The 12879-nt window shown below is 45.8% G+C and overlaps 1 protein-coding gene across 1 annotated transcript in view; it reads right to left on the bottom strand.

The window, feature by feature from the left end:
• The window catches only part of EGFR (epidermal growth factor receptor), a 158111-nt gene extending 152385 nt beyond the window's left edge, over window positions 1-5726 (bottom strand). Inside the window, exon 1 of the mRNA XM_058811897.1 lies at window positions 5519-5726. Within this exon, the coding sequence (XP_058667880.1) occupies window positions 5519-5627 (109 nt within the window). The 5' untranslated portion in view covers window positions 5628-5726. The remainder of the gene's footprint in view (window positions 1-5518) is intronic.
• Window positions 5727-12879: the final 7153 nt, after the last annotated feature.

Genomic DNA, 12879 nt, shown 5'->3' with positions numbered 1-12879 from the left:
TTATTTTGGTCCAGCTTCTCTGTACAGAGGAGTACATATTTTTTGCACATTTCCTTTAAGAATGACTTCTTCTGCACATACTAATGCCAAATGTTCTGTAACTATTTCTGAAATTAAAAAAAAAAATACACTATTACTCAATACTGTTAGGTCAGCAAAATTCAGCCATAAAAAAGGAAGCATTACAATTCTGTTTGCCATAGTTGGAAGTCAAGAAGTAACATAATCAGAATGCACTGAAACACCACTGGGTCTCATACTGTACCTACTAATAGTGTTCCTGGAAGTTCCTGGAAGAAGGAGAAGGTCAAATCCGTATGTACTTAACAGGATCAGTGTGTACTGTATTAAGCTGAACAAGGACTGTCAAAGTCCACACCAAACACTAAGGAGAGGATTTCCACACTGTGGACCATTAATGCCTGGAAAAACATAATTCACCTGAACACTTAAACACTTTCCACCAACACCTACACAATGCTGACAAACCCATAGTACAAGCCCTCCACGTACTCATGGATTTCACAAGCTCTGTAAAACCAAGATATGAACAGCAGCAGTTCTCAGGAATGGAGGACTTCTGATGTGTCACATCCAACACAGCTCTTGTACCACCCTCATCACCAGAGGTGTGTGGCATTGCAGAAGCTTTGTTTGAAGGGTGCATTCCAGCGGTGAGGGCCCCTCATTGTTATCCCTGTTCCTCTGCCACAGAGCTCAGCATCACACAGCTCCTGGCCACAGTCCCTAGCACAGGTGCTGGGTGAAGCACTGCCCAGGACCCAGAGAGGCAAGTTCTGCACTTAGAGCAAGATGTGTTGCTCAAGCTAACCTCGAGGCGAGTGCGAGACAGACAACTATCCCTGTCACCACAGCCACTGCTGCTCCAGTGCTCATCGCAGGCTCACACCTCCCACAGCTGCCACAAAGCAAATGCAGGAGTCAGAAAGTGAGAACGATCCTCCCAAATAACAGCTCTGCTGCATTTCCTAATAACTTTCTCTTTCTGACAAAGCCAGCCATTTCCCAGCCAAGTTGGATGTGATTCTTGTGCCAGATCAGCCCAGACTGACAGAAGTTCATTTTCCACTAGTAAGTAAATGTCCAAGGAGAGCAGTACAGCAGAACAGGGGTCTGAGAAATTATAAACACAATTAGAAGATGCCTAATGCAATTCACACAATTCCAAAATGGCAATTATTCTATCTAGCAAGTAATCTTTTTACAGAATTTGACTAGTCTAGATTTATAAAGTTTTGTCAGCCAGGTCACCCCAGGAAGTGTTCCTAATATAGAACAGCCAGAAGATGTTTTTGTGAGTACAGCCTGTTCTGACTCCCTCAAATAAAAGTTCTACAAGTCAAATTTTTGTTACACAAACACTTTTGCAATACAGATCCAAGTCTAACATGAGATATAACACAAGTTCTCATACCTGTTAATGCTGGTGCTTATAACATAACATACTGACACCAATTTTGAGTGTCAGTTCTTTCTGGGATAATCCACTCATACACGGTGTGACTGTACTCTCTGATGCACACACATACTACTGAAACCTGGGCTAGAGCAAGAGTTTGTAGCAACATCAACAGTTTCTATGCAAAACCATTCCATGAAGGTACTGTCATCCTCCCAAAAATGAAGTAAACCTTCCACCAGGCTTGTTTCCGAGGAGCTATTAAGCAAAGGCAGTTTGTGCTCAAGGAAGATAAGGACACTTTCTGAAGGAACTGGTTTGGCTAGTCAGCTATCTTGCTGCTAAAGCCAGCATATCCCAGCGATTTCAGTGATACATGGATACCTAAATGCAAAAGTCAGCCCTGAGGACCATAATGGCATTGTGCGACACTCCCCAAAAATCTCTCTTTATAAATTAACAAATAAATTACAACTGACTACTCTGATTGTAAAGTCTCCAGGGCATTGATCTTGATTTCCTAATTATCTGCAATTCTCTTAATATACTCTTGATGCAAGAAATAACACATTTGTATTTAGTAGCACTTCAGCATTTAGTCTGCTCACTACACACACACACTTTGCTGAGAGGCCAATCTCCCTTGTAAAATTTTGCACATAGTCAAAATATTTTGCAGATTACCTGAATAAAGGAGATGATTTGCTAGCATTTTACCTTCCCTTCACTGCTCTTAATGATGAACTTTGGTTTTTGTTCTCCACTGAGGCACTGGAATAAAAGCAGCTCTACACTCAACACTATTTATTTATTTCTATTATCTCAGCAAATTGGGCCGTATCAGTATCTAAGTTTCCATTTCTCTAACTGTATTTACCATCATGACTGCACTGATTCATTTTAGTTTGCAAATCCAAAAATGTTTGGTCATTTACCAAGGAAATAGAAAATAATAAATGGTTGTATAGACAAGACCTCACATAACAAATACCTACACAAACATACTACCAGCTCCTGTCCACACAGAAAATTCTGCTTGTGTCAGTGGTAATACAAACACAGGAATGAGAGAATAGTGTACCAGCTCTCCCAGGACTTTAACAGGAGTATGAGGCATCCTTCACCTGGTACCAGGTAGACAGAGAACACTGCTGACTCCTCAGCCACCCTGCGGATGTGTGGGCAGCCCCCTGCTCCTGGGAGGCCCCCATCGCAGGCACAACTCACAGGCTCCTGACAGACCTCTGCTCCACAGAGCAGCAGCCAGGTTACACTGGAGTGCACCTAAAAAAGCACTGGATGCTTGCACAGAACTGGATCAAGCTCTGCACAATCCACAAAGACTCCTCTATTTGTAGGCATCTGTCACGAGTGAGCATGGAATAATACACAGTGCAGAAACTACAAGACAATACTCAACATAAATACACACAGAGCCCACACGTAAACACTGCACAGGATACCAGACAAAAATGTTTTACTTCACATAGACATGAACACTTGGATACCCTTAAAGAAATCAGAACTCTTTGTATAAGTCTCACGGTACAGAAAGGTACCACAGCCCACTCGGGCAGCTCCGAGCCGCCTGGCACGGCTGCCTGCACACTCCCAACATGGAGCAGCACACTCCCATCCCACAAGGGCTGCAGCTACAGATCAAAACTACAGATATAAAACCAATATATAGCAACTAAAAGCAATTTGCTGAACCGTAGCACTGTCACTGAGCACTGGCACACAAAAAGAACACGGGTCAAATGCATCCAGTAAGTGGCATGCCAGCTATCACAGTATTTATCGCAGGTACCACCAAGCAGGCCTCCTGGGCACATTAGTGGAAATCTGGATTAGTTCCACCGTGCTCAATGTGGGCCAACATCAGAGCAGGTACACAGAGATGGGTATTGATCCCTGTGATGAGAGTACTTCACTTTTGAGCAATGCTGTTTGGTTCTAGAATATATTAAATTAGGCTTGTTTGTATCTTAATGATTACAATGTTACAATAAAACCAGTTTTTTCTCATCCATCTTCAAGAAAATTAATTCTACAATTTTGGGAGAAGATACAATTGTATTTAAATTTCCATTCAGACATTATGTTGATAGGACATTTTAGGCTGATTCTGATGTTCTTCTAACAGCTGCCCAGGCACCTTTTCTTTTTTTGAGACCACTCCATTTGGTAACAGAACAAATCAGGTTGAAGTTTTAAGTGTCATTTCACATGCAATTTGAACTTGCAGAAGTGTTGCATATATTGATGACAGCAAGCTTCCTCTCAGCATTTCTCTGAATTCTGATGTTAGATCTTATCATTTGACCAAGGAGGCGGTCCCGAACATACACTGATCCTCTGCTACCTGCTGGACCTGTTGCTTCAAATCAGTAATGCACAATTCTCAGATGCTGCTTCATTTTGTGCCTCTGAGTAATATCCTTGCTTATCTTCAAGTGTGGGGAGAAGTTAATGAAGTCCAATCAATTGATTAGTGCTTTCTGAAGAAATCCTTCTGCCTTCACCTCTGCCACTGAGCCTCCAGCTCCTACCAGAGGAACAGTTACTTGCTGACACAACATCCTGAGAATAACCTCCATTGGATTTATCACGTAGCCATTGATTATTTAGTTATCACCAAAAAACTGGCAACCTCCTAAGCTTATGAGACAAAGAATTAAACCTTATAAACAAGGTATTTCTCCTCACCCTTAGCATACTATACAGGGCATGTGCACCTGAGACTGCACCTCAAAAGACAGGCAGAGCAGATGGGAGGCACTTTACTTCTCATCACCTTCAAAGGGTGAGGGAAAAAAAAATAAATGAAAACCAGGAAAGAAAAACTGCCCATGTTACATCAACAACAGGTATGAACTTGATTTCTGGAACAAGAGAATCTTTCCGCTTTTTAAAGGTTGTGCAACTAGTTCTTTTGGATGGGGTGTTCCTCACTTTCAGGGCGGCTTTACAGTCCACAGTCACGAAAGACTCTAACTCAGTTGCTCTAAGCCATGCAATCAGCCCTTCTAGAAAGTAATAGTTCCCTTCTCCCGCTTTTTCTTTAAAAAGAATGAAAGGAAAAAGAAGAAAAACCAAACCACCCAAATGTGCATTTTTTCCTCTGGCTGGCAGATTTCCAAGATTAAGAGGACTGCTCTCCGGCTGGAACAGCAGCCGGGGCCTGCTCTCCAAACTCACAAAAGAGAACACCACACACAGAGAAAATGTGACGGGTCTGACGGGCCAGAAACGTCTTCTCACCCTCTGAGAGAGCTTCTCCCATGAAGAAGGAAAGCCCGAGCCCCCGCGGCAGCCCCACGGCCCGGCCCCACAGCCAGCCCCGCCGCGCCGTTCCCACGCACCGCCGGGACGGGACGGGACGGGACGGGACGGGACGGGACGGCGGCTCCTTCGCGCCGGGTCGGGCAGGGATAAATCGCTGCTCTTTCTGATAGCTGGGGAATCAGAACCCACACGAAGTTCCGCTTTTATTCAGTCACCCCCTCCCCAGGTGTATACCTCCTTCTACTATTACTACGACTGTTTCTGAGCAGGACAAGCGGAGGTGTCCGGGTCAGAGCGACAGCGGGTTAGTGACCGGAGCGGCGCTGACTCGGGAGCCCAGCGGCTTCTCCCCGGTGCCGGGGAGCCGAGAGCGGCCGTGCCGTGCTGGGCTGAGCCGGGCAGTGCTCTCCGGGGAGCGACTGGGAAACGTGGGAAGGGGGGAAGAAAAAAAAAAGAAACACTAAAGAAGAGAAGCACAACCGATGAGATGTGCCAAGGCTTATTCCCTTTTATTTCCTCCACCCCCACAAAAGAAAATAAGCCAAGAATCAGGAAGTCAGGGCTGCGTGATCGCTGCTATAGGTTTGGTTTTCTCCGCATTTCTCCCCTCTCTCTGTTTTTGGGGTGGGTTTTTTGTTTTGATTTGTTGTTTTTTTCTTAGGGAAATGAGTAGTTGGGACTTTCCCTCCGCCTCTCCCCACGGGAGGCCGCGGCACGCAGCCGCCCGCAGCCCCGGCTCCCTGGTCCGCCGGTGCGCAGCCGGCAAAGAGCGGCGGGACCCCGCACCCTCCCGGCCCCCCGGTCCCCTACCTTTCTTTCCCTCCACGGCGAGGCAGAGAGCGAGGCGCCCCAGCAGCAGCAGCACCAGGACAGCGGCGCCGCGGGGCCCGGCGGCAGCGAGGGGGCTGCGGCCGCCCATGCTGCGGGACCGCCGCTCCCTCGGCGGGGCGCCTGGGGCTCGGACGGGACGGGCGCACGGGGGGATCCGCGGAGCCGCTCCTGCTCCCCTCTGCTCCTGTCCCGCGGCAGCGATCCAGCGATCAGCTCCTCTCCGGCGCTCTGCCCTGCGCGGCTCCGAGCAGCATGCTGGATCTGGATGGAGGGCGGCCGTCGAGGGCTGCGAGCACACGTGCGTGCCCCGCTGCGGGCGGGCTGCTGCCTTCCTCCTCCTCCTCCTCCTCCTCCTCCTCCCGCCTCTGCTCCTCCTGCTGCAGGCGGCGGCGGGCGCACAAGGGCTTGCGGAGCGGCTGGAGCCGGCTGTGGGACGGGGTGCGCCCGGCTGCGCTCTCCACTCGGTCGCGGAGCGCAGGGGCTCCCTCTGGGGACGCCAAGGAGGAGGAGGATTGGGAGGGAGCAAGGAGGAGAGGGGAGGAGAAACCGGCAGCGCCGGCCCCGCCGAGGTGGAGAAGGGGCGGGCTCCCCACCTGTCCCGGAATATCGGATGAGAGAAGGTGGGAGCAGGGGTAGTTCAGTCGTTCCTCCTTGCTCGGGAGGGTGTGTGTGTGTGTGTGTGTGTGTGTGTATTTTCTACTTCCCGGCAGTTTCTGCCCGGCAGCTGCCCAAGGCATGACCGTGCCTTTGCGGCACCGCTCGCAGAGAAGCGGCGTGGCCCTCACGCAGCTCCTGCCCTCCTGTCGGGGATGGTGGGGAGCAGAGGCTCACAGCAGCGCGGGTGTCCCGGGGGGTGCAGCAGAAGCGCTGTCCCGGCCCGTCCCTCAGGGAGAGCCGCGTTAGGGCCCGTCCCGTCCCTCTGGGAGAGCTGTCCCGTCGCAGCGCCAGGGAGAGCAGTGCGGGCCAGGGAGAACCGAGGTGTTTCACTGGGGAAGACGCTCCGAGGTTCGATCCAGCCCCAGGGGCGCATCGCCGGGCTCCGGCCTCCTTTCTGCCCCCTGAAATAGTCGGAGCCCTCTCGGCCTCTGCGAACAGTCCTGCTCTCCTTCTGGTCATTTTGCTCCCAGTATTTGTAAGGCCAAGTGTGTGCGTGGAATGAAACATCGCAGATTTAATTTAGCGCGTTTAGGTCACGGATAGCAGGGTCCGTGTGTGCCCATAGCGCTTCTGTTCCCCTGGCGCCAGCGCTGAGAAAGGGCTCCCCCGCTCCCCGCAGCGAGTTATTTAATAAACATAAAGTAACACAAGTGTTCCTGAGGTGCTCCAAGTACATCCACAGACTTTAAGCGAAAGAGTGCCTGTATGGTGCTGCTTTCCGTCAAGAGGAAAACCCAAGCTATTCAGGATTCATTAAAATATTCCTAGGTTTTTTTTTTAACAGGCTGTTTCTCTGGAAAGTGGCAGGAAGCACTGTCTTGTCACTCAGGTATGTAAATAGGACACAGACGTGCCACTTGTCTCTTGGGCTGGGGTATCTCCGAGTAAGTCATGATTCAACACTCAAACCTGCTGAACGCTGGTGGCAATTTCTTCATATAGCTCTTCTGAGGGCTTAGGTTACACAGTCAATAGGATGTGAAGACTTAAAACTGCTGTGATTAAGTGGGAACTCCAGAACGAAACCAATAATGACATGAGATTTGGGAAATTCCGTGCTAAATGACTGTGACTGTCGCTGGAGCACAATAGATTGCAAAATAGTCACTGAGTGCACCTTGACTTTTCTCTGTTATGCCTGTTTCTCTGAGACATCCATCGCCCTTCTCGTACCAGTCAAATTCCTCTGTAAAATCTTTTTTTTTCCTGATAGTTTACCCAGCCGCTGTCCTAACTAGGCAAAGAAAACTTCCATCCCGTTTACACATCCTAGCACAAAGCCCCATAAGCTGCATTACAAGACAGCTTTCACATGCTGTAGCTGCCATTCTGGTTCAATTATATTTTGAAAATAATGTGAAAGGTGTACTTTGAAGTAAACTCAGACATTAACAACATCCGAGGAACTCTATTAATGTGATTGGTTTCATGGATGTAACTGAGGGCAGAACCTGAGCTTACAATACATTATTAGCACAAATTTGCTTCAAAGATTCTCACACAGTGCAACTTCATAAAGACTATGTGTATATGGTTAATTTTAATTCATTTAGACAAATAGGAGGATCTTTAAAAGTGAGAGGCACCTAGGAAAAAGAGATCAGTTTCTAGGGAGATAAGATTTGCAAAGCATCCTCAGCACACACCAATGATTACAGCTTGCATTATGATAAAGGAAATGCAATTAAGACAACCAAGAAATGAACTTCAAATCAGTTCTGTAGGTAAATAATAAATAAAAATGTGCCTCTAGACACACACACTGGGTATCAAGCTACCAAAACAGAAGGTAATAGGATTTTTAAAATCTAGAAAAAGAAAGGATTCAAAGGGAAAATGAAAACCAAACTAAACATAGGAAAAAAACAAAAACATTTTTGCATGTGAATTCAGTGGAGAAACTGGTCCAAATCTTGTCCTAACATGCTGAAGAACAAATACTTGCTTTGCAGAATTTTTGTGATTCTACCTGATATACTGAGCAGGAACATTTTATACTTGCTTCACTCCCCCCCTACCAGTCATGTACTGCCCTGACTTAAACAGACATAAATTCAAGTAAACTGAACACCTCCTTCGTTGCTGACACGGTGAGCAAGGTGAGACTAGGCAAATTCCCCTTTAAATTCTTTCCCATGCTGCAGCTACCCACTACAGGAGATCTCATCTGCTGCTGGCAGTGCAGCACTGCTGAAGGGGCTGCACAGCAAGCTGCTGTAACTTCTGTCCTCCCACCTCCATGAGCACAAATGTGTTACTTTTGTGCCATTGTGCTCTGCTTGCCAAGGTCATGAGACACGTAAAGGAACTCTAAGACTGAAGTTTGAGAAGCTTACCACAGGCAGGAATTTCAGGCCTTTTGTACTCAACTGAGCAATTTCTGAAATGGTTTGAATTCAAACATGACATTTTCCCTAAACAGCTGGTTACATACCCAGTGCTGTTTTGGTATAAGTCCTTCAAAGCCAACATCAATTTTACCAAGGGCGTGCAATATTCATGTTGCAAAATTTTATTACTTATTACTGGCTGCATGTGTGCATGGATCAAAGGTCATGGAACAAAGGTCAACCTTTTGATCATCAATTTTTAAATTGATATTTCATAATGAAAATACTAAACACAACATCTGTCTTCAGCTTTCTTTTGATTTGCTTGCTTTATCGTATGTGTGTATATATATATATATGTATATATATATATATGTATATATATATATATGTATGTATGTATGTATCTTGTCTTCTGTATATTAAACATAAACATGCTGATCTATGAAGTGGAGATAATGTAATCTGGTAGTTCTTCCACATGAACATACTTCTGCATTGCAAAATTTGACTCACCACCACTTGCCTGCACCACTGAGCTGGTTACTTTGCCACACATGGAGAGAAGTAGCTGTAAGAGGATGAATAATTGGTTTCCCTATCAGTGGAAAAAGCAGGATTAATTCTCCTATCTCTTCCACATTTCATGCAAACAAAATAGAGTTTCAAAATCTTCTCAAGCGTAAAAAAATCCTTGATGCTGGATCCTTTCCTTACATGAAAAAAGAAGTTTTGGTTTTTATTATCCACAAAGGGTCAGCATTTGCTGCTCAAAAAAATTTATCAGCAACCATTCCTCAGTGGTGATGCTGTTCTTCTCTGTGGGTTGTGAAAGTGGTTTTAAAGGGCAGGCCTTTTACTGGAAGAGAAGAAATGGAGATGAATTAGCGGAGTTTTACAATCCGGCTTGCTCAGATTTTGCATGGTGTTTGAGATTGTCAGCATTGTATTTTGCATTGTAGTTTGTGTTCTATGACTGCTCACTCAGGTTTTAAAGCAAGGGCTGAGATAAAAATTCATAGAGCTTTATGGCACTTTGCATGTTGAAAATATTGCACACACATTAAGTAATTTATCTTTGCAAATCTCCTGTAAAGCAGGTTAGTAGCTATCATTTCCATTTTATAGATGTAAAATAATTTGCCTTGGGCGGAGCGTTAGTGGTAGAGCGAGGGTTATCACTCAAGAGCTCTATTTAAACCTTGGATCATGCTGTTTCTAGAGGGTGTCCCTGATGAAAGTGGATGGATTTTTACACAGATTATCTTTCTCTCTTTGCTTAACACTGTTCACAGAATCACAGAATATGCTGAGTTGGATGGAATGCGTCAGGATCATCGAGTCCAACTCCTGGCCTTGCACAGGACACCCCAAGAGTCACACCATGGGCCTGAGAGCATTGTCCAAGCACTTCTTGAACTGTGTCAGGCCTGGGCTGTGACCATTTCCCTGGAGAGCCTGTCCTAGTGCCCAACCACCCTCTGGGGGAAGAATCTTTTCCCAATATCTGACCCAAACCTTCCCTGACACAACTCCAAGCCAGTCCCTCAGGTCGCTGGTCACCACTGATCACCACAGAAAAGAGATCAGTCTCTGCCCCTTCTCTTGTATTCATGAGGAGATTTTAGCAGCAATGAGGTCTCCCCTCAATCTCCTCAAGGTTAGACAGACCAAGTGACCTCAGCTGCTCCTCATACAGCTTCCCCTCACGGCCTTTTACCATCTTTGTTGCCCTCCTTTGGATGCTCTCTAATAGCTTTGTATCTTACACTGTGACACCCAGAACTGCTCCCAGCACCCAAGGTGAGGCCTCCCCAGTGCAGAGCAGAGGGGACAATCCCCTCCCTTGCCTGGCTGGTGATGCTGTGCCTGATGTACCCAGGACAGGCTTGGCCCTCCTGGCTGCCAGGGCACTGCTGGCTCACATTCCACTTGCCATTGACCAGGATCCCCAGGTTCCTTTCAATGGCACTGCTTCCAGCATCTCATTCACCAACCTGGCCATACATCCTGGGCTGCCCCATCCCAGATGCAGAATCCAGCAGTTTGTTTGGGTTTTTTTTTGTTTGTATAGAAGCACTTCAAAAGAACAACACCAACAAACACAAGAGTGTTGAAATTAAGCCTTAATTATAATAAATTGCACAGTCAATATTTCAACACATGACCAAGGTGTTATCTCAGGAGGGTTCCTGTTCCTTAATTTTTTTTTTTTATATCTGCATTATATTTATCTATCATCTTGGTCACGAAGTTCACTGTGACATTTTTCAGCAAAACTCTCTTAAATCAGGACTTTTAAAATTATTTAAAGTCTGTTAGGGATTCACAGCACTAGCTTGTACATTAATGAAAGTAGGCAACCAAAAAAAATCAGTTTAAAAATAAAACCTGTGTGGCTGTAGTGTTTTTTTCAGGACCCTAAGATTAATTTTATCCATTGCATGGGAGAGAGTGTGAGACATCAATTTTCTGAATTATGGCTTCTCTTTGAAAAGATCCCCAGGTTTTGTCCAGTATAAAGCAGGGGAAAAATAGTTTTGTGCATTTTGATTAACATCTGAAGTAATTACAAGAGAAAAAAAGGTATGGCAAATTCTTTCAGTATTAAAGATAAACACAGCAATTGATAAGATAAACTGAACAAGGTTATCAGGGTTTCATAGGAATAACCACACTGTATTGACAAAAGTATTCTGATTTACTCACTGTATAGTTGTTCTTCGCCCTCTAGCAAAATCTCTGCTGAACTCCTGAGGAATGTGGCACCTCCATTGCCATCTAGGAGATAATTTCAAAGGGTAGACTGCATTTCCTGCTTAAAAGCATCTGTCATTTTGTGGTTAGTAACTTCACATAGAGCCTACTGTGGTTTTTCACAAACTTTAACAAGTACCAAAAATAGGCATTTCTTACCTCAATAGGTTTTGCAGTCTGTGAGGGTAAGGACATAAGGACTGATATCATGATGGAATGAGGTATATGATGTACAAAATCTTTGTAACTAAACAGCACAAGTTTACATAAAAACAAGCTCCTGCCTTAATTCTTTACTTTGTTGAGGTGACTTATACCTGGATATTAGTATGATACATATATTATTTCATTCAACCAGAAATCATACAGCTCTGTATGATTGCAGCAAATACAGTTTGAGCATGATGTCAATTAATGAGATGTCAGTGGAAGCAGAGCTCACCCAGGATCACAGAATGGGTCAGATTGGAAGCGATCACAGTGGGTCACTCGGTCCAGCCTCTCTGCTCAAGCAGGGTCATCCTAGAGCAAAAGGCACAGTATTGCATTCAGATTGTTCTTTAATATTTTCAGTGAGGGAGACTCCACAACCTCTCTGAGCAATGTGTTGTGGGCAACCTGCTTGGTCATCTACACAGTAAAGAACTTCTTTGTCGGAACTCAGCACATCCCCTTGGATGTCCAGAGTTGCTGAGAACCTTGTCGGGGGGCTTGGAGACCCTGGCATGCTGCCCAGAATGCCTGGGGATTTGATTTTAACCCCTGGAGCAAGTTACCAGCTTTGTATGAGGACATGAAGGTCACACAGGTTTGAATAGTGTAATAATAAAATATTCACAGAGTGAAAATGTAGATTTTAGGATTTTTGGTATGGGGGTTATGGGGACAAGATGGAGGAATCAGTGTGTGTCTAGTCCTTCTTCTTTCTTCTTGTTCTCCATTTTATGCTGTGATGTTGGCACTTTGAGATTGGTTTAAAGTGGAAGTGCACTGTCTAACATAGGTGATAGGTATTGAGAATTAAGAGTAAATATGATATACGTAGTTTGTAGTATAAAAGGACGATACCGCCTTGGGGGCGGTCAGAGTGCTCATGGCTGCCTTGCTGAGCAGATCTCGGCTGGGCAGAAAGAAAATTTTATAGATAAGAATTAATAAACAACGTCAAGACTGAAAAGTGAAGAGTCCAGCCTCGTTCTTCAGTTGCGCAGGCTGAAGCAGAGACATCCTACGCATCACGGGGCAGCAAATATCAACAGCCGACCCAAGACTTCTTCTTACTCATACGCAGATGGAGTTTCCTGTGCATCAGTTTCTGCCCATTGCCTCTTGTCCTATTGCTGGGCACCACTGAGAAGAGACTGGATGCATCCTCTTGGCACCCTCCCTTCAGACATGTACATGCATTCATAAGGTCTCCTCTCATGGGCAACATGGTTCATGGGCAGCTTGCTGTTCACCAGGACCCCCAGGGCCTTCTCCACAGAGCTCCTTTCCAGCAGGTCAGCCCCCAGCCTGTGCTGGTGCAGGGGGACACTATCAGAGCACACTGTAGAGTTATTCAGGATGGGTGACTAGTAATGCTAGGCGTCTGAC

The sequence above is a fragment of the Ammospiza caudacuta genome, chromosome 1 (assembly GCF_027887145.1).
Source record: "Ammospiza caudacuta isolate bAmmCau1 chromosome 1, bAmmCau1.pri, whole genome shotgun sequence".
Lineage (NCBI taxonomy): Eukaryota > Metazoa > Chordata > Aves > Passeriformes > Passerellidae > Ammospiza > Ammospiza caudacuta.
Note: the sequence above shows the minus strand (reverse complement) of the source record. Positions and strands in the feature narration are given on the sequence as shown.